Below are 23,229 nucleotides of genomic sequence, written 5' to 3' on the forward strand. Positions count from 1 at the left end.
ACAAGAAAATGCCTGAAACGGACCTACGCGGTTAAGGCGCTCAGTCCGGAACCGCGCGACTGCTACGGTCGCAGGTTCGAATCCTGCCTTGGGCATGGATGTGTATGATGTCCTTAGGTCAGTAGGTTTAAGTAGTTCTAAGTTCTAGGGGACTGATGACCACAGATGTTAAGTCCCATAGTGCTTAGAGCCATTTGAACCATTTTTTTGAAACAGACCTAACTGCCAGTCCCGACCTGAGCCCAATGGAACACGTCAGGGATGAGCTAGAACATCGACGTAGCTACAGGACCCAAAGCCCAACACCCTTACCTTCTCTGGTTTAGGGTCTTATTTCTCCACAGACATGCAGTCTCTTCATTGAAAACGTCCCCAGCGCAGTTCAAGCTGTCATAAAAGCGGAAGGTGGCAACACACCACATTAATATCCAGTAATAGATGGCTGGACACTTTCGATCAGACAATGCGTAGACAGGTCGGCACTACGCGAGTGGTCCGTGGATCTGCAAGTAAAACGGGGTCATCTTGGACGGTAGAAACGGACGTGTCATAACTTCCATACGCCAGTTAACAGGCTTGGCTTGACGATCGCACGGACCAGCCCATTCGACCGGTCCACCTCTGAATAGACGTCGTTAACTGAAACAAGTGAGATGATTAATACTTTAACCGGTGAAATTTTAATGCTGTAGAAATAAATGCAGCATATGAAATGGTTATGTTATGTTAACCGGGGACCTAGAAACGACGGAGAGGCTCCGTCCCCGCCGCAGCTGCAGTGGTCCACAACCCAAAAACGACTACCGCAGTTGACTTCACCCCTCCGCCGCCCCACACCGAACCCAGGGTTATCGTGCGGTTCGGCTCCCGGTGGACCCCCCCCAGGGAACGTCTCACACCAGACGAGTGTAACCCCTATGTTTGCGTGGTAGAGTAGTGGTGGGGTACGCGTATGTGGAGAACTTGTTTGCGCAGCAATCGCCGACATTGTGTAGTTTAGGCGGAATAAGGGGAACCAGCCCGCTTTCGCCGAGGCAGATGGAAAACTGCCCAAAAACCATCCACAGACTGGCCAGCTCACCGGACCTCGACACGTCCGCCGGGTGGATTCGTGCCGGCGACCAGGCGCTCCTTCCCATATGAAATGGTAATTTATGTATTATTACTGTTTCCATAAATTTAATGCGCTACATAACACGCCTACTAATCTTTGATCTGTTACCCGCCCGTCGTTGAATAAAAATGGTCTTTGCACGTGTTACCCAAGTGCTCATCCTTAATCTCGCAATTTTATTTCCGTTTAAGCATCAAATGGTTCAAATGGGTCTGAGCACTATGCGACTTAACTTCTGAGGTCATCAGTAGCCTAGAACTTAGAACTAATTAAACCTAACTAACCTAAAGACATCACACACATCCATGCCCGAGGCAGGATTCGTACCTGCGACCGTAGCGGTCGCCCGGCTCCAGAGTTTAACAGTCCTCTGATGTAACACATACTATTTCGATTGACAGCCTACTGAAAATTCGTATACGTCATGAGCATGTAAAAGTAAAAGTCTTATTTTTCCATCATCACGAGCAGAGTTAGTGATAAAAGACCGTGGGGAGGCAGAATGAGATCCGTCGTGCAGCGAGGCATCACGAGTGGGGAGCTACGCGCAGTGATTAGATGGCCTGCATATTCTGAACTGTGAGGAACAGGACAAAGCAGTGAGGTGTCCCGCGCCGGAAGCAGCAGTGAGGGAACCGTGAGGTGTCGCCCGCGCGCGGGCGCCCGCGCCTCCCCAGGGACGCCATTTTCTCTCCCCTCACTTATTCCCGAGGAGCGCCCCCTCCCCCCCGCCCCCTTCTTCTGAAATAGACGCGGCTCGGGCTCGCCCCGCGACTGTGCCTTGTTTACTTAGGCGGCGCACCCTCACTTATCCTCGCTATAACACAGCACTGAGGAACGCTAACACCTTTATTTCCACGCTGCTCCCGCGCTACTGGGATGCATTCTGTGCTGGCGGTCGTAGCGAGGGAAATCGTGTTGTGCTTGCGGAAACAAACTAAAACGTTTCTTGAATTAGAAGGAAGGAAGACCGGGTTTTAAGTCTCGTCGACATCGATGTCATTAGAGAATGAACACAAGCTCGGATTATGTCAAGGATGGCGAAGGAAACCGGCCGTGCCATTTCAAAGGAGTCATCCCGGCATTCGAGTGAAGCGATTTAGGGAAATCACGGAAAATCTAAACATGGATGGCCGGACGCGGGTTTGAACCGTCGTCCTCCTGAAGTCTTGAGTTACAAACAGTTCAAAATGGGGCTCTGAGCACTATGGGACTTAACTTCTGTGGTCATCAGTCCCCTAGAACTTAGAACTACTTAAACCTAACTAACCTAAGGACATCACACACATCCATTCCCGAGGCAGGATTCGAACCTGCGACCGTAGCAGACGCGCGGTTCCGGACTGAGCGCCTTAACCGCGAGACCACCGCGGCCGGCAGTTATAAACAGTGAGAGGAGGACAAAGGTTCTCATCTTTGCAAAATTAGACCAAACTGAATACACTCCTGGAAATTGAAATAAGAACACCGTGAATTCATTGTCCCAGGAAGGGGAAACTTTATTGACACATTCCTGGGGTCAGATACATCACATGATCACACTGACAGAACCACAGGCACATAGACACTGGCAACAGAGCATGCACAATGTCGGCACTAGTACAGTGTATATCCACCTTTCGCAGCAATGCAGGCTGCTATTCTCCCATGGAGACGATCGTTGAGATGCTGGATGTAGTCCTGTGGAACGGCTTGGCATGCCATTTCCACCTGGCGCCTCAGTTGGACCAGCGTTCGTGCTGGACGTGCAGACCGCGTGAGACGACGCTTCATCCAGTCCCAAACATGCTCAATGGGGGACAGATCCGGAGATCTTGCTGGCCAGGGTAGTTGACTTACACCTTCTAGAGCACGTTGGGTGGCACGGGATACATGCGGACGTGCATTGTCCTGTTGGAACAGCAAGTTCCCTTGCCGGTCTAGGAATGGTAGAACGATGGGTTCGATGACGGTTTGGATGTACCGTGCACTATTCAGTGTCCCCTCGACGATCACCAGTGGTGTACGGCCAATGTAGGAGATCGCTCCCCACACCATGATGCCGGGTGTTGGCCCTGTGTGCCTCGGTCGTATGCAGTCCAGATTGTGGCGCTAACCTGCACGGCGCCAAACACGCATACGACCATCATTGGCACCAAGGCAGAAGCGACTGTCATCGCTGAAGACGACACGTCTCCATTCGTCCCTCCATTCACGCCTGTCGCGACACCACTGGAGGCGGGCTGCACGATGTTGGGGCGTGAGCGGAAGACGGCCTAACGGTGTGCGGGACCGTAGCCCAGCTTCATGGAGACGGTTGCGAATGGTCCTCGTCGATACCCCAGGAGCAACAGTGTCCCTAATTTGCTGGGAAGTGGCGGTGCGGTCCCCTACGGCACTGCGTAGGATCCTACGGTCTTGGCGTGCATCCGTGCGTCGCTGCGGTCCGGTCCCAGGTCGACGGGCACGTGCACCTTCCGCCGACCACTGGCGACAACATCGATGTACTGTGGAGACCTCACGCCCCACGTGTTGAGCAATTCGGCGGTACGTCCACCCGGTCTCCCGCATGCCTACTATACGCCCTCGCTCAAAGTCCGTCAACTGCACATACGGTTCACGTCCACGCTGTCGCGGCATGCTACCAGTGTTAAAGACTGCGATGGAGCTCCGTATGCCACGGCAAACTGGCTGACACTGACGGCAGCGGTGCACAAATGCTGCGCAGCTAGCGCCATTCGACGGCCAACACCGCGGTTCCTGGTGTGTCCGCTGTGCCGTGCGTGTGATCATTGCTTGTACAGCCCTCTCGCAGTGTCCGGAGCAAGTATGGTGGGTCTGACACGTCGGTGTCAATGTGTTCTTTTTTCCATTTCCAGGAGTGTATATTCCAAATTTAATATATTAAGCATCCGTTAAACTTTTATTCTTTAAATTAAATATATGAAAACGAAATAAAAAACTGAGAACTGTCTGTTCAAGTACTGAGTAATTAGTGCCCTACGTATAACAAGACTCATTCGTTATCAAAATTGTGCAATCCAAAAAATGGTTCAAATGGCTCTGAACACTATGGGACTTAACATCTGAGGTCATCAGTCCCCTAGACCTAGAACTACTTAAACCTAACTAACCTAAGGACATCACACACATCCATGTCCGAGGCAGGATTCGAACCTGCGACCGTAGCAGCAGCACGGTTCCAGACTGAAGCGCCTAGAACCACTCGGCCACAATGGCCGGCCTGTGCACTCCAAGGACGGTGGTGACACCTTTCAGATTTATTCCCTTGTGGTTCATTAAAATCATGCAACAGCGTCGAATAATATTCAGCATTAACAAGAAATACCTTTCCGGTAGTGTCAATATACAACAAGTAACGCATATCACAGTGAAACTTACGGAAAGAAAACGCTGTAGATACACAATCGGTAGAGCAACTAATGTACTGACTGACTTACCTTCAATAAACGCGCTTTGTCCGTTTAGATGAACCGTTTGGTTCTGGTATGAACGACCTTGACTGATTGACATGACTCCTAAGGGCTCTTCATTTAAGTGAGATTGGACTGTTTCGGCCGCAATCTGACTCAATAATATTCTTCTGCCGGTGTGCGTGGTGAGTGCAACGGAAATTAACGATTTGGCTCGTGTTGGTGGCAACCTTCCGCACGTGTGCCTGCGCAGGTCGTTGTGTAAGCCTACTAATGGGTCCCTTACAGGTCATAAAAATTAAAATCTAATGCTTCAAATGGTAAACTATTAAACTACTTCCTGCTTGATACAGTTACAGTAGCCCAACCACAGTATCTAAATTTCGGTTTTTATTGTACATCAGAAATCGTTGTACAAAAATCGTTTGCTGGGAATTATTTTACAAAAGAAATTACGTGTGCAAAGCAAGAAGTAGTTTACGCCTAAAATTGGGGCAATGCATTTTTTCTTCAGGATAATCCTTGAAGAGAATATCATCGTTTTAAATTGTTACGATCCAATACAAGGACGTATGTTATTTAGTTTTGGATTGTTAGAATTATTCTGTTACAATTTTAGGTTTAATGATTTTTATGCTGTGTGTAAACGAGTGCATTAAATTTTTTGAAATACGACTTTTAAATACAAGAAAATGCACTTTTCTTCTTCTTTCACAAACCCTTTATGTTGGATTGTTTCTCGAAAATTTTTTTAGTGTTAAATCTAAGACTGTATTTTTTCGAACAGTCAATGCGTTTCTTTCTATGAACAATCGATTTACATTCAACACTGAGTAAGTTATTTCTCTCATGTTCCCTGGACGATGATCTAAGAATATACACCACAGATACTTTATTACCAATGGGGAATGTTAATGTTGATCTGTATCTATAGACGTATCAACGAATATGTCATACAAGTATTCCGAAGCATTATCGATAGAGCGCATTGTTTCCTCGTTCAAATCAAAAGTGAAATCAGCAAGAACGCATCTGTGAAAGTTATACAAATGCATATTTAAATGGCTAAACCTGCTTCATTGTGGACAAATTTGAGTACAGTACTGTAGGAATTAGTCTAGTGTTTTTTTTTATTTTAAGGTTCCAGACACTGAGCAACAAAATACTACTTTGAAGCAGTCGCTATGGTAATCTGCAACGGTCCTACCTGTCGATGATGACGGGGTCAGAGGGCGTTTCGTTGCGATTGCCGCAGCTCTTCTTATCGCAGCACCGGCTGAAACAGTCCAACAGCAGCGATTACAGTGCCGCCATGTACGTCATGCAACTCACACTTTATCTGTAACGGAACAGAAACAAGCTACTGCATGTATTTGTCTGTCTAGACGAATTTTCAGACCAATCGTAACTAAGACACAGCTTCAGAAACATAACGTACGTGCAGGTCGTTACGGGTAGTAAGTGCGTTTGGAGTTGAAAGATTAGAAGAAATGCGTTTGGAACCAATAAGAAGAGCATTTACTCTTCTGTTATCACTGCTTCTAAGCAAATAGTGAGCCCAAATTTTGTGATACATAGCGATTGGCTGAGCACTAATCACTTCTCAGATACTACGTATAAAGTAAGTTTAATTTATACTCACAACGAATTACTCGAGCTTATTTGTTTGTGGATGGACGAATAAGCATTAGGAAAACTCTGTTGTCGACAAGCTACGTGTTCTGCGTAGACAGAATGAAGTTCTAATTCTCCAGCAGTCCGCAGTATATCTTATTGTACGAAAATACCAGAGGTACTTTCTTCCACTTTGCATATACATAAAAACTCATAAAGTAATTATATTAATTTTTTATTTGTAACGTACTTTTGCTTTTAATTTACAATTACGTGTTAAATATGAACAATGGCGTTATGCTGTTACGCGTGATACGAATTGCTTACGACGCATTATGAGCTGTAAAGTTACGCAGTACGTACATAACAATCTTCTTTTAGTATTTCTGCACATCAGTTCTGGTACTGCTGAGTCATTCTTAGAGACGAAAACATAGAGATCCATTTTAACCACTCATTACGATAATGGATAGTATACTATTAAGAGTTTTAAGGTCATTAGCACCAAAGTCTACTGTGCATAAGATAGTAGGACGAAATTTATCAAAGAAATGAAGTCATTCAGTTCTCTTGGGAAAGGGAAAAACTAATGTGTTTTCAGGAAAGCATTGACAAGAAAAAAAAAATTCTGGGAAATAGCTCATATAATAGAAAATGACGTCAACAGTGGCACAAAAGCTGCGAATGGATTACTCGCTAGCCTGAATTGAGAAATTTAAGAGTTTCAGGGTGCACTTCTAGTCAAAATGAACCGAAAACTCGGGCTATACGTGCATACATCCCACTTTAATTGAATGCAAATTCATAACGATGCTTTCAAGAGGTGACTTTGAAATGCAATCAAGAGATATTGAAATCCGGAGTAGCGCAGAGAGAGAAAGAGGTGTGGGTAGAAAGAGAGAGAGAGGGAGAGAGGGGGAGAGAGAGAGAGAGAGAGAGAGAGAGAGAGAGAGAGAGAGAGAGAGAGAGAGAGAATAAAGGTGAAAGAGGGGCAGAAAGCAAGTCTTTTACGCAATTATCTCGTTTCGGCATCTGACGTAAGACTCGTAGCAATATGCTAAGGGAATTGAGTTATTTCGCCACGTACACTCTCCTCGTTAAGCCTTCCGTGTCCGGAAATGTGACAGTGCCCCTACAATTTCCTTCCATTTGTGTGATTTGTATTAGATTTTGCCATAGCACACTTCAGGCTGGACTTATATTTGTTCTTTTTTTCATAATTTTCGTGTTTTGAGTACAGAAGCTGAGTAAGATTTACCGCGTCAGACATGAATTTCTTTTGGGTATGCTTCAGACTACAATTATAGGAGTCGAAGAACATGAAAGGAAGCATTTGTTGAGAAGAGGGTGAGGCATGGTTGTGGTCAATCCCCGATGTCATTCATATCGTATATTGAGCAAGCAGTAAAGCAAACTAAAGAAAAATTCTGGGAAGGAATTTAAGCTCAGGGAGAAGAAATAAATAATCTGAAGTTAGTAGGCGACACTGTAATTCTGTCAGAGACAGCGAAGGACTTGGAAGAACAGTTGAGCGGAATCAACAATGTCTTGAAAAGAGGTTATAAGAGGAGTATCAACTAAAGTGAAACAAGGGTAACGGAATGTAATCGAATTATGTCACACAATGATGAGAGAATTAGTTTTGGAAACGAGGCACTAAAAGTACTAGATGAGGTCAGCTATTTAGGCAGCAAAGTAACTGATGATGACAAAAGTAGAGAGGATATAAAATGTAGACTGGCTATAACAAGGAAAGCCCATCTGAAAAAGAGGAATTTGTTAGCATCGAAATAAATTTGAGTGTTAGGAAGTCTTTCGTGAAGGTATTTGCTTAGAGTGTAGCCGCATAGGGAGGTGGACGACAAGCAGTTCAGACAAGAAGAGAATAGAAGCTTTTGAAATGTGGTGCTACAGAAGAATGCTGAAGAATAGATCGTTAGATCTAATAAGGAAGTACTGAATCGACTTGGGGAGAAATGAAATTTATGACGCAAATCGACGAAAAGATGGGATCGATTGGTAGGACACTTTCTGAAGCATCAAGAAATTGTCAATTTGGTACTGCAGGAAAGAGCGGGTGGTAAAAATTGTGGAAGGAGACCAAGATATGAATACAGTAAGCACGTTCAAATGGATGCAGGCCCCATTCGTTAATCGGAGGTGAAGATGCTTGCGCAGGATAGAGTGCAAATACTCTTTAAACAAGTCCTTGGACTGAAGACTGCAACAATAAGAACAACATTTTGCAAACTGATTTCGAACGCTACTGCGGCTTATCTCTTTGTCACGTCAGATGCAGTGCTACAACTATAGTTTATTCTCTTGGTAGTTAACTTAAGGTTTGAAGAGGTTCTATGTTTCTTTTTTTTGGGCTGCAACCAACGCCTTACAGCAATATCATCTCTTCAGTAAAACGATTCTGTTAAGGCAGTGTGCATTTCTGATTCCGCATTTATTTGAGTTGTTCGCAGATACTATGAATAGAGTTAACTTATTATATTAAGAACGAAGTATTTGTGGTAGAGATAGGGCACAGAGCAATCATACCAACCTGCACATGACTTCGTGCGTAAGCAGCACCCGGCACATCTCGGGGTTCTTGTCCTGTCCCTCGTACATAATGGCCTGGAACACAAAAATACATTGCTATCAATATGGTGTGTTCATCAGAAGAGTGATCTGGACGAAACAGACACGTTGCAGTGAAAAATGATTTGGGACTGCGTGCAATACAAATCTCTCTCTCTCTCTCTGAAATAAACACACACACACACACACACACACACACACACACACACAACAGGCAATCGAGCGAGCAAAAATACTTACAGATGCAAGAGTGAATATGAATATGTAAGCATCTCTGTGACAAACAACGGATTTGTTTTAAGTGTATCTTCTAGCATTTTTCATCTGAATCGCACCGATTTTTGAGCCAGGGAAACATGCTATAGCCGGTAATATATCCCGTCCTTTCGATCGAAAATTCACAGTCCGGTTATTTGATGGAAACTGATATTTCGTTGATTTGCAAGACGTTATAAGAAATCCAGTGAGTAAGAGAAGATCAATGTTGACATTTTAACTAATCACACGCCACTATAGGTCCGTAACTTTATGCTAGATCTCGAAAGAGAATCACTTAGGAAAGGATAGAACTCGATCGAGAATCTGCTTGGGGTCACGGTTTATTTTGTTGAAAGTCATACCTTCTTGAAAGCCGTGTTATCTATATATGCAAATATATGATCCAGTTTTGTGTAAGTCGATAAGTTGTCTGCTTTTCACGCCTTTGATAGTAAAATCGGTCTTAGGAAAGAAGACTTGATATGTTACTCTTGATCTGTCACAGTGTCAGAAAAAGAGGTTGATTTCAGTCTTCCGTGTGTCACCTCACAGGTTCACCTCTCTCTCTCTCTCTCTCTCTCTCTCTCTCTCTCTCTTATCTTCGTCTCTCCCGCTCTCTCTTTTCTTAAAGAAAAGAGGAGTTCTTCTAAACAGAAAATTTTTCCGGACACGGTGAATTCATAAGCGGATTTCCGGATATTGTGCAAATTAACCAAATGGTTCAAATGGCTCTGAGCACTATGGGACTTAACATCTGAGGTCATCAGTCCGCTAGAACTTAGAGCTACTTAAACATAACTAACCTAAGGACATCACACACATCCATGCCCGAGGCAGGATTTGAACCTGCGACCGTAGCGGTCGCGCGGCTCCAGACGGAAGCGCCTGGAACCGCTCGGCAACACCAGCCGGCACCAATGTAACCATCAGCTGTTGTTGTGAAAGGATACAGCATGCAATGTTTTGCTTTCAACTTTCATATTGATTTGTTTAGTCTCTATGTCCGTCCCGTAAGTTCACAAGTGAGAAATGATCTGAGTAAGTTGTCACAGATCACGGTCATGGAAGATGAACTAATCAAGAAATCACTGGAAACAGAAACAATCTTAAAATATCTGGGAGTAACCGCTCACAGAGATCTAAAGTGGGATGACAACGTAAAGATAATTGTAGGTAACGTAAATGCCACGCTGAGATTCATTGGGAAAGTTTCATTGAAATGCAACTCATAAATGAAAGAAACTCTTAAGAAACAGTCTTTCAATCTATTCTCGAGTATCGCTCATCATTCTCGGACCCTTAGCATGTTGGATTAAGAGAAGACGTACAGAAGACACAGCCAAGTTTCGTCACGAGTTCGTTTAGTAACCGCTAGAAAGTGTCCATCATCACCATTGGGTTCGGACGAAAGTGTTAGTGAAGCCTTTCAACGTTTTTTGCCGCTTCGATCGAGTAGCTAGCTCTATTGCGGTTTATCTGTGTAGCTTATCACGGTAGCGCTCAAAAATATTTCCTGTCTTAATAAATTAAGCAAGAAACAACGCGCTTGTTCTCTAGCTGTGTTACTGTTTGGACGCGGGCAGTGTAGAAACGCGCCATTTCAGTACTATGAATAATAAAAAAAACATAAGTGAATTGGCTCTTTGATTAATCGAGTTTTGATTAATTTATTACACGTATTTAAGAGACTGAGCGAGGTTGTGCAGTGGTTGGCACACTGGACTCGCATTCGGGAGGACGACGGTTCAAACACACGTGCGGCCATCCAGATTTAGGTTTCCCATGATTTCCGTAAATCACTGCAGGTGAATGTCGGGATAGTTCCTTTGAAATGGCACTGCCGCTTTCCTTCCCCATTTTTGACACAGTCCGTGCTTGTGGTCCGTCTCTACTGACACCGATGTCGACGGGACGTTAAATAAAACCTTTCTTCCGTATTTAAGAGCATTTGCAGGTTCTGCCCATGCTACGAGAAATTTTAAGATACCGCCACTATTACAGAACGATCAAGAGTTTTTATGTTGTTTTCGTGTGGTGGGCAGCGGTATTAAAAGCGTTACGGAGTTCAACGTTTTACTTCCTCGCATACATGGCCACGACGAGAAAATCAAACAAATTAGACTTGATACAGATTTTTACCGGCTGACGGGCATTTTTGCATGGCAGCGTTTGCTAACGGAAGAGCTTCGAGAGATGTGACAGCAGTAGCAGTGTTTCTCCATTACACTCTGTAAGTTGGCTTGCAGACTACGGCTGCGGACGCAGTACGGGAGAGCAGTGTGCCTACACAGAGCCACCTCTATCGGTGGCAGCTGCAGCGTCGCCATAGCGGAGGGCGGCAGCCGCGGCGGCGCCGTGTAACCGGATACCGGCGGCGCCTGCCCTGCCGCCGTTGCCGGCCGCTTGTTGCCGGGCGGCGCGCGGCCGGTCGCACATTTGTCACGGGATAATCTGCCGGCCGGCCGGATGTCGCTCAACATCCGATCTGCGCACAAAGGCGCGCCTGCGAAAGTTAAACAAATCAGCGGATTTAAAGCGCCGCCGCCGCCGCCGCCCGGTCCGTTTAGTGATGAGCTCGAGATTACATTTGGGCGGGCGCGCTTGCCGGCACGCGACCCGGCCGCGCGCGCACAAAGATTCAATTTGGCCGGGGTGGGGGTGAGGGGGGTGGGGGGGGGAGGGGCGGCTAGCGGAGCCGCGGCACGCGCGCCAAGGGGAAGGAGGCAAAGCTCTGCATAAGCCGACTCTCACTGCAACAGCGCGATCCTCCTCTGCATCTCCCTGCGGCCAGGCACTCACTCCTTAAATCATCGCTCTACACCTACATCCATAGTCCGCAAGTCACCTTACGATGTATGACAGATGGTACTTCCGGTACCTGTACCTGCCCACACCCCATCCCGTTTTCACTGTTATATTCACGAGTTGTACGTTGAGATCAACGCGTGACGATAAACCTGCGTGTGAGCTCTAATTTCTTAGATCTCACGACCGTGCTCATTGCGCGAGACGTTTGTGGGAGGGAGTAACACGCTGCCGACTAATCTTGGTACGCACGATCTCGGAATTACAACAGTAAACTTCTCCGTGATGCACGACGTTTGTTTTTTAGTATACGGTATTGCACGATGTCGTATTTATTCGCCGGCACCGGGCAAGCAATTTCCAATTAAACATCTATCCTGTACGGGAGTATACATAACGGATGTACGAGCGCAAGTTGTAGACGCTTGGTTGACGAGATATGGAGGGTAATCCGGCAGCCTATGTAAGGCGACCGCTCACCATAAGCGGGAATTGCGAGTTCGACTCCCGGTTCGGCACAAATTTGCATAGTCGTCATTTCGTTATAGAGCTGATGGTTATCCATATTCGCAACTGCAAATAAGTCTCATGTATTTTTCCTGTAGCGTCTGCCACTGGAGTTTGTTGACTTTGGATCTGTACCTTTTATATTAATCCAACAAGATGGTCCCAGATTCATGAACAATATTCAAGGATCGGACGAAGAATATTTTTGCAAGCCTCTCCTTTCGCGGATGAATCACATTTTCTTAACATCCTCACGATGAATACCTCCCTGCGATCTGCTTTCCGCCGGCCGTAGTGGCCGAGCGGTTCTAAGCGCTTCAGTCTGGACCCCGCGCGACCGCTACGGTCGCAGGTTCGAATCCTGTCTCGGGCATGGATGTGTGTGATGTATCTAGGTTAGTTAGGTTTAAGTAGTTCATTCATACACTGAGATAAAATGTCGACTACAAAATGACAGTGTGCTGTACGTAGCTTAATCATCCGTTATACTCTTAAAACGTCCACGATATCAAAGTACTAGTTCGGTACCTATATTAGTGTACACGCAAGGAGCAGTAAAGCACATGATCCGCCAACCAATAACGGCATTCCACTGTTATCGTCTGTAGCGTGCGCTTCGGGGTGTACAACATTCAGAGTTCACTTTCATATTCTATTGCGTACGGTGAAAGTAATTACCCACTGCAGAATTCTTCATGGGTTGTGTAAAGTAAAAATATCACTTATTGCGTTAAGAGACGACAGTGAGAGTTTTCCAACCATATAAATATTTTTATGGAGAATGGGAAACAGAAACAGTGGCCTGGTGTGTGACTACCCTGGCATTCCCAGTTACCACGACACACAACGGCTGGGGCGTCGCGTGTGGGACAGGAGCACAGAGCATACCGCTGACGCCGCACAGTATCTCCTGCCCTCTCTGTGCACAATGCATCACGCGGCCGCCTCCTTAGCTGCACATCGCTAAGGCAGTCGTGCGCAATGCGGCAAGCGTTTCACTAGATGTTTAATACCCCTTTCATTTGTCTATCAAAATATTCACAAAGAACTGCAAAAATTTTTGAATGAAGACTACGTATATTAGTGTCAATTACACTCGATAGCACCTGTGTACAGTTATCTGATATGACTCGTGCCAATATTCGAAAATTTCCGAAAATTGCCTGGAATTATTGTTTTTTGAATGAAAGGCTCAAGCACAGCACATTTTCAAACTTTCAAGAAATGTTGATGTAGCAATTAAGTTGGAACGGCGGCACGTAAACAAACTCCGGCTACAACGTACCCTATTTCCAGAGTCTTATTGCCATTAGTTTCACAGTAAGCTCAGTCTTGTGTCGTGTTACTGTATTCCACTTTATGTTACACGACTTAACCACACAGCAAAATACTGCCTCTTTGTATATTGTCACTTCCTGAAACAGTTTTTTCTATACTTTCAATCACTTTTAAAATATCTAGAGTATCTTTGATGTAGAGGACTACTGATGATCTTAATTTTTTGTTGGTCGTAATTTCCCTTTATGTACTTGACGAGTATGCATTTAGTAAAACAACTGATTGATTCAGGAACACTATCACCTCTTCTACTTCTATCAAATGGCTCTGAGCACTATGCTACTTAACTTCTGAGGAGATCATTCGCCTAGAACTTAGAACTAATTAAACCTAACTAACCTAAGGACAGCACATACATCCATGCCCGAGGCAGGATTCGAACCTGCGACCGTAGCGGTCACGCGGTTCCAGACTGAAGCGCCTAGAACCGCACGGCCACCTACTTCTATCGGATTGTTTGTTCTACAGGAAGCCTTAGTGCGTATAAGGCTGCCCGTTTACAGTCGATTTGGCTTAGTACCCAGCTAGTACAACTCAAGAAACAAAAACTTCTTACTTTATCGCCTTGACCACCATATCTGTTAAGTACCATTACTGGCTTCTGTGACGAACCATCGTCCTCAGACCTGATAAATATGCCATAATTGGTTCCTCAAAGTCTGAATAGCATTGTAGGTAGCAAATCCGGCAATTATATCCAACATAAATTCCGCTCGAGGGCGAAAAATGAAAGTTAAACTCAGCTACAGCGAACAGTAAATTTTCCAGGTATACTTGAAAAAAGAGACAGCATTGTTCGTATATTTTTTACTATTGCAAAATCGATTTTCTGTCACTGAGTGACCATCTTCAGTGCTATATTGTATAACTTAAATTGGGATGCACTGTTGTCACTAAGCTTACGGCAATCACATATGAGTCTATGTGATTGCCGTAAGCTTAGTGACAACAGTGCATCCCAATTTAAGTTATACAATATAGCACTGAAGATGGTCAGTCAGTGACAGAAAATCGATTTTGCAATAGTAAAAAATATACGACCAATGCTGTCTCTTTTTTAAAGTATACCTGTTATCTGGTCGTAGTGCACAAGGCAACATGGAGTCGCCAATCAACAGGTAAATTTTCCATTGATTACGTAGTCAGTTACAGAAGCCAAAGTGTTTTAGCATTTCTGTTATCAAAATGTACATTGCCGGAAGTAATAAATAAAATGAGAAACGTGACTGAGAAAGCGACAACTCGCAGTTTTAAGACAGCCATCAACACACTGAAATGAACTAGAGCCAAAGCATGACGTATATGCCAGTGATCAGGCCATTAACGAGCAAATGGCCGCGGAATGGCTGCAGGTCAGTGGGGCTTGTATCTTGTCACGTGCAGTGTATAAGAAGTTATCGGCTGAGCTGAGGAGTGTGGCCAAGGCGAGCAGCCGCTTAGTCACAGCAGAGGCGTGTCTCGGTCACAGCGTCACGTGGTGATGACTCCCAGGCAGCTGGCGGTCGGCGGCGGCGCCACCTCAGTCACGACCACGTGCCGCCTAAAACGACCTTCGTGGTTTTTTTTGTCACTCTACAGTAATCCTACTTAGAGTCTTAATCTGAACGGGATAAACGTTTGCGTTTAGTTTTCCTTTATTGGTTCAAATGGCTCTGAGTACTATGGGACTCAACTGCTGAGGTCATTAGTCCCCTAGAACTTAGAACTACTTAAACCTAACTAACCTAAGGACATCAAAAACATCCATGCCCGAGGCAGGATTCGAACCTGCGACCGTAGCGGTCTTGCGGTTCCAGACTGCAGCGCCTTTAACCGCACGGCCACTTCGGCCGGCTTTCCTTTATTCGTGACTTCCTCATCGTATACGAGAACCTGATAAAGAAAAAATTGTGGCTACACGCAATAAAAGATTTCTGTTAAAGCTTGAGATCTAGGCTGATATTTCCTTTTTCTTGTTTGTTGTCACGGGCATTCAATTCATCTGATGTCATCTTTCTTATCTACCTGTCTTATGCAGATATCAAATACCACGTTGCAGACGGCGAAACAAATGAAACTGTTTCAGTAGGATGTCTTTAAGGTCTCAAAATACGACTACAAGTGGTAAAAATCCAGCGTCAAGCCCGGTCACCAAAAGTGCTGACTTCCATTTCCGGTAATAAGAAGAAAAATAAAGAAACAAAAATTACATATTTAGTTGCCTTATTTATAAAACATTTTTTTATTTATTTATTTACTACAATTAGCCCACTATTTATGTAACAGTTTGTGGGCAGTATTATTACTAATGTAATTCTACTAATAAAATTTCTATTATGACGATGCGTTAACAAATTACAATTGTTTTTATTCTTTGTTAATATAAATACAGGTTATAAAATAAAATAGAAAGTTTGGGAAAAATAAATAAATAATGATTAAAGAGGATAAAAATAGTAAAGAAGGTGTGACGGAAGTAAGCCAAAGAAAAAATTTGCCCTTGAAATCGTACGGATAGCCGCCATATGAGATAATGTGCGTCTACGTCACTAACAATTATAAGATATTTTGTCTCCCATTTGAACTACGTTAATACAGTCAGCGCTGTGTTTATTTACGTAAGTAAACGCTTGTATTGTTCCGACATAGAAATCGGCTCTGGCTACCGCTTAATCGTGCATCTACACTTAAAGACAAATACTGCCTTAGATCTGCCTGCTCCTAAAGTAAATCCCAGGTTCATCCACCGAGCACTGGGAACAACGCGGGAATATTTTGTTCCAGGTCTTAGAGGGGTTGGTTTGCTACTGTATTGTTCCGTTTACCAATACGTGGTATATGCATGGTGTGCATGAGAATGATGAGATCTTGCGCGTTACGTGGTTTTTATGTCGTTGTGGATCAGTATGACTCAAAGGAGCCGGCGCTATGGACGAGCGGTTCTAGGCGCTTCAGTCTGGAACCGCGCGACCACTGCGGTCGCAGGTTCGAATCCTGCCTCGGGAATGGAAGTGTGTGATGTCCTTAGGTTAGTTAGGTTTAAGTAGCTCTAAGTTCTATGGGATTGATGACCTCAGCTGTTGAGTCCCGTAGTGGTCAGAGCCATTTGAACCATTTGACTCAATGGAAGAGGGAAGGCGAAATCCGGTGCCAGCAGATGAGGTACTACTCTTGATTGGCAGCAAAGGTCAACCCAGCCTACGCCCATATTGTATGGACGGATTATTTTTGAATGAGTGCGTACTCTATGAGGATCTACGGAGGCCGCGCGGGATTAGCCGAGCGGTCTCAGGAGCTGCAGTCATCTACTGTGCAGCTGCTCCCGGCGGAGGTTCGAGTCCTCCCTCGGGCATGGGTGTGTGTGTGTGTGTGTGTGTGTGTGTGTGTGTGTGTGTTTGTCCTTAGGATAATTTAGGTTAAGTAGTTTGTAAGCTTAGGGACTGATGACCTTAGCAGTTAAGTCTCATAATATTTCACACACGCACCTCAGATGTTAAGTCCCGTAGTGGTAGAGCCATTTGAACCAAGTATCATACGTCATGTTTCGAGGTTTCATCCGACATATTCAAGTACTTTTAGTCTACATACTGTTTATAACCTCTCGCTTGACTTCCATCGTCGTGATGTTATTGTGGTGTTATAGCAGCATGCATTGTCTTTCATTGCTGGAGGTGCCCCTTTATAAAAATATCTGTGACTGATTACAGATTTTAATTGCTTTATTTTTTTTTTTTTTTTTTGATAAGCAGACAAGTTGGGTGTCAAGCTCCTGTTGAGTAGTAAAGGTGTATTTCTGATGGATTGTAGCTGCTCTCGGAGCGCATAATATTGCTGTTCTCACAAATCCTGGGAAGCCCACAGACCTGACTGTGGAAACAACGCGTGGTGGAAGCTCGGAAGGCAGCAGGCGGCAGGCGTGGCGCAGCTGGCGGCGAAGAAGGGGGCGTATAGGCGCGGGCCAGTTAGCGAGTGATTGGGGCAGGACAGGCTCAGATGCCGGCGGATTGCGCTGTAACTACGGCCGCAGAGCCGGCTTACGGGACTAAGGCTCAGCCCGGCCCGGCCCAGTAGGGGCAGGGGCAGGGGATGGGGATGGGGATGGGGTCAGGCCGGCGCTGCACGCCTGCAAGTGCGCTCCCTATCCACCACACCACCTGCCGCTGGGTCGCGGCGAACTTACCTCACCAGGACACATTCCTCAAACCGCAAACAATGCTGCCGGAGGAACATCCGCAGTTCAGCTTTATAGTAGAGATTGAAAATACCGCTTCAGTTTCAAAGTTTTGTGTTTTTTAATGCTTGGATCACGACCGTTTCCAGGCTATTGCACTCCGATCACCAGGTGTGCTATCTTTGTGCCGCGACCCTGAGGGCCGCGATGGAGAGTACAGATCACACTGTAGTGGTGTTTTCAATCTCTGCATTGTTCACGACTGTTCGAGGCGCTGTTCTAATGCCGGAAACGTGCTTAAAGACGGATTCGCTGATATCAAACATAGGACTCTATACTTTGCATTTCTGCATGCGCTAGCTGTGTCACTCGTTGATCAAAGACACTACAGCTTCTCAGAAATAACCACCCAGAAGGCCAGAACATTGGTAAGGTGGGCATCTAACGGTGCTCCAAGGGGGGGTGACTAGAAAATGCTGCGCGCCTAATATTGTTTCAACAAACCACAGATCAGAGACAATTAAATACATTAATTACTAAAACTAATGTTTATAATTTACATGACAGAAATAGTACCTTAAAAATTGATAGAAGCCTGACTGAGAGAAGAAAGTAGAATTTAATGCCACACACATAAAAAAAAGGTTAGCATCACTTCGATTCCGAGAGTGCCGGAACCTGATAAGAAAATTGAAATAAAGATCAACATAAACATCATTTCCACCCTCCTAATTGCTCATGAAAACCACACATTGCATGTTGTACCACCATAGAGTGAGATCTTCACAGGTGGTGGCCCAGATTGCTGTACACACCGGTACCTCTAATACCCAGTAGCACGTCCTCTTGCATTGATACGTGCCTGTATTCGTCGTGGTATGCTATCCACAAGTTCATCAAGGCACTGTTGGTCCAAACTGTCCCACGCCTCAACGGCGATTCGGTGTAGATCCCTCAGAGTGGTTGGTGGGTCACGTCGTTCATAAACAGCCCTTTTCAATCTATCTGAGGCATGTTCGATAGGGTTCATCTCTGGAGAACATGCTGGCCACTCTAGTCGAGCGATGTCGTTATGCTGAAGGAAGTCATTCGTAAGATGTGCACAATGGGGGCACGAACTGTGGTCCATGAAGATGATTGCCGATATGAAGATGCTGCCGATATTGTTGCGTTATCGGTGAGAGGATGGCATTGACGTATCGTACAGCCGTTACGGCGCCTTCCATGACCACCAGCGGCGTACCCACATAATGACACCCCAAAATATCAGAGAATCTCCATCTTGCTGCAATTACTGGACAGTGTGTCTACGGCTGCCAGACTGACCTGGTTGCTTCCAAACACGTCTCCGACCATTGTCTGGTTGGTGGCAAATGCGTCACTCATCGATGAAGAGAATGTGATGGCAATCCTGAGCGGTCCATTCGGCATGTTGTTGTGCCCATCTGTACTGCGCTGCATGGTGTCGTGGTTGCGAAGATTGACCTCGCCATGGACGTCGGGAGTAAAGTTGCGCATCACGCAGTCTATTGCGCACAGTTTGAGTCGTAACACGACGTCCGGTGGCTGCACGAAAATCATTATTCAACATGGTTGCGTTGCTGTCAGGGTTCCTCCCAGCCATAATCCGTAGGTAGCGCTCATCAACTGCAGTAGTTGCCCTTGAGTGTCCTGAGCGAGGCATGTCATCGATAGTTGCTGTCTCTCTGCATCTCCTCCATGTCCGAACAACATCGGGACGTCTGGACACTTCCCTTGTTGAGAGCCCTTCCTGGCACAAAGTAACTGCGGACGCCGTCGACCCGCGGTGTTGACCGTCTAGACATGGTTGAGTTACAGACAACACGAACCGTGTACCTTCTCCCTGGTGGAATGACTGGAACTGATCGGATGTCGGACAACTCCGTCTAATGGGCGCTGCTCATGCATGGTTGTTTACATCTTTGAGTGGGTTTAGTGACATCTCTGAACAGTCAAAGGGAATGTGTTTGTGATACAATATTCACAGTCAACATCCATCTTCAGGAGTTCTGGGAACCGGGGAGATGCAAAACTTTTTTTGATGTGTGTAGAAAATGCTAAAATGTAATAACAAGGTTAGACAGGGTGGGGAAATTACTACCCTGTGATTTGCTGGTGCTTCTCAGCGAGAGATAGTAAAGTTCGCTTCTAGCGGACACGTGGTGGTCTTGTAGACTTGGTGGACTGAAGAAACACATCTTGGTAGTTGGTAGCGACGTTGTATCTCGTTTCTACCCGTTAAAAGTACGAAACGTTTATGTGCCTGCGAAAACTGTAAGATTTTGTAAGTATGCTGTTTAGGTTTTATATTGGTAACGCCACGTAGCGCTCTGTATGTGTGCAGTCTGTGGCTGGTTGGCATTATTGTTGGAATATTCGACATTGTAGTGTTGGGCAGTTGGCTGTTAACAGAGCGTAGCGTTGCGCAGTTGGAGGTGAGCCGCCAGCAGTGGTGGATGTGGGGAGAGGGATGGCGGAATTCTGAGAGCGTACGATCTGGACATGTGTCCATCAGAAAGAGTAAATTTGTAATATTGGATATTTCGTAAACCACATCAAATACTAACGAACCGATTCCACAGACCGAACGTGAGGAGAGGGCTAGTGTAATTGTTTAATACAAACCATACAAAAATGCACGGAAGTATGTTTTTTAACACAAACCTACGTTTTTTTAAATGGAACCACGTTAGTTTTGTAAGCACATCTGAACATATAAACAAATACGTAATCAGTGCCGTTTGTTGCATTGTAAAATGTTAATTACATCCGGAGATATTGTAACCTAAAGTTGACGCTTGAAACCTCCCACGTTCAGTTGCGTGTTGTAACAAACACGGGCCACGGTCGGCGAGCAGCATCTGCAGGGACATGTTTACGATGACGACCGTGTTTACGAGTGTGGCTGTAGTACACTGTTGTGGTCTGGTCTAGCTGTCGCAGTGTCCGCATGTAGCGCTTGCTGCTATTGTTATTCTTCATTCGTCTCCGCACGCAGACCAACGGTAGTACCCGTGTTACCAGACGTCTGTGATAGTGTAGTGTTGTAGGAACTGTGACCCTGGTGTATTCGAACTCTGAAAAGGCGGAGATGATACTCATCTATGGCGAGTGTCGACGAAATGCAGCTGAAGCCTGCAGGGTGTATGCAGAACGGTACCCGGACAGAGAGCATCCAACGTGCAGCACATTGCAAAACATCTACCGCCAACTGTATGCAACAGGTATGGTCGTAGCACGCAAACGGGTCCGTAACAGGCCCGTCACAGGAGAAGCGGGTGCAGTTAGTGTGTTAGCTGCTGTTGCCATGAACCCACACATGAGTACACGGGACATTACGAGAGCCGGTGGACTGAGTCAAAGTAGTGTCATGTGCATACTGCATCGTCACCGCTTTCACCCGTTTCATGTGTCGCTACATCAACAATTACATGGTGACGACTTTATTCATCGAGTGCAATTCTGTCAATGGGCATTAACATAGAATGCGTTGCAGTTCTACCTGTTTACCGATGAAGCGGGTTTCACAAACCACGGCGCAGTGAATCTACGGAACATGCATTACTGGTCCGTGGACAATCCTCGCTGGCTCAGACAGGTAGAGCGACAGCGACCGTGGACTGTAAATGTATGGTGCGGGATCATTGGCGACCACCTCATTGGTCCTTACTTCATTGCAGGGGCCCAAATAGTTGCAACATACATCGCGTTTCTACAGAATGATCTGCCAACGTTGCTCGAAAATATCCCACTGGAAACGCGTCGACGTATGTGGTATCAGCATGATGCTGCACCTGCACGTTCCGCAATTAACACTAGGCTGACCCTTGACAGGATGTTCGACGGGCGTTTCATAGGACGTGGAGGACGTATAAATTGGCTAGCTCGTTCTCCTGATCTTACACCTCTGGACTTCTTTCTGTGGGGTACGTTAAAGGAGAATGTGTACCGTGATGTGCCTACAACCCCAGAGGATATGAAACAACGTATTGTGGCAGCCTGCGGAGACATTGCACCAGATGTACTGCGGCGTGTACGACATTCATTACGCCAGAGATTGCAATTGTGTGCAGCAAATGATGGCCACCACATTGAACATCTATTGGTCTGACATGTCGGACACACTCTATTCCACTCCGTAATTGAAAACGGAAACCACGTGTGTACGTGTACCTCACCCCTCATGGTAATGTACATGTGCGTCAGTGAAAAAGACCAATAAAAAGGTGTTAGAATGTGGACGTAATGTGCTGTTCCTGTCCCTTCTGACCGAGCGAGGTGGCGCAGTGGTCAGCACACTGGACTCGCATTCGGGAGGACGACGGTTCAATTCCGTCTCCGGCCATCCTGATTTAGGTTTTCCGTGATTTCCCTAAATCGCTTCAGGCAAATGCCGGGATGGTTCCTTTGAAAGGGCACGGCTGATTTCCTTCCCCATCCTTCCCTCACCCGAGCTTGCGCTCCGTCTCTAATGACCTCGTTGTCGACGGGACGTTAAACACTAAGCTCCTCCTCCTCCTCCTCCAGTCCCTTCTGTACCTAAGGTCCACCACCGTTCCCTTTGGATCCCTACGTAATTCGGTGCTCTCCGATACACACGATCGAATAGCGGAGGAGTGGTACTCAAGCGTCAACTTTAGGTTACAATATCTCCGGATGTAATTAACATTTTACAATGCAACAAATGGCACTGATTACGTATTTGTTTATATGTTGAGATGTGCTAACAAAACTAACGGGGTTCCATTTTAAAAAACGTAGGTTTGTATTAAAAATATACTTCCTTGCATTTTTTTATGGTTTGTATTAACCAATTACACTAGCGTTTCTCCTCATGTTCGGTCTGTGGAATCGATGTTAGGTGACTCACCCTGTATATATATTTTGAACAGTATTAAGGTAAATACATTGCTTGTTCTCTATCAAAATCTTTCATTTGCTAACTATGCCTATCAGTAGTTAGTGCCTTCAGTAGTTTGAATCTTTTATTTAGCTGGCAGTAGTGGCGCTCGCTGTATTGCAGTAGTTCGAGTAACGAAGATTTTTGTGAGGTAAGTGATTTGTGAAAGGTATAGTTTTATGTTGGTCAGGGCCATTCTTTTTTAGGGATTATTGAAAGTCAGATTGCGTTGCGCTAAAAAATATTGTGTGTCAGTTTAAGCACAGTCATTTATAATTTTTCTAAGGGGACGTTTCAATTTTTGTGAACGGAATTTCTATGAGTCATGTGTTAAAACCAGCAGCGTATCAGACGTGCTCAGGTTTGCAATGCTACGACAATGTTTATTTAAAGCTATTAGTAATGTGAATGTAATAAACTTTAATATTTGTAACTCTATTGATGTGCTCACGTTGCTGGCGACACGATGATAATGCGAATTTTATGTAATTGTCATATTTTCGATCAACTTCCTGTCGTA

General features: G+C 45.3%; 1 protein-coding gene across 1 annotated transcript in view; it reads right to left on the reverse strand.

The window, feature by feature from the left end:
* LOC126454888 (transcription factor collier) overlaps positions 1-23,229 on the reverse strand; it is a 628,901-nt gene that overhangs the window by 385,352 nt on the left and 220,320 nt on the right. The window contains exons 5-6 of the mRNA XM_050091135.1: positions 8,693-8,766; positions 5,735-5,803 (exon numbers count right to left, since the gene is read on the reverse strand). Of these exons, the coding sequence (XP_049947092.1) occupies positions 5,735-5,803; positions 8,693-8,766 (143 nt within the window). The remainder of the gene's footprint in view (positions 1-5,734; positions 5,804-8,692; positions 8,767-23,229) is intronic.

This window comes from Schistocerca serialis, chromosome 1 (genome assembly GCF_023864345.2).
Source record: "Schistocerca serialis cubense isolate TAMUIC-IGC-003099 chromosome 1, iqSchSeri2.2, whole genome shotgun sequence".
NCBI classification, from domain to species: domain Eukaryota; kingdom Metazoa; phylum Arthropoda; class Insecta; order Orthoptera; family Acrididae; genus Schistocerca; species Schistocerca serialis.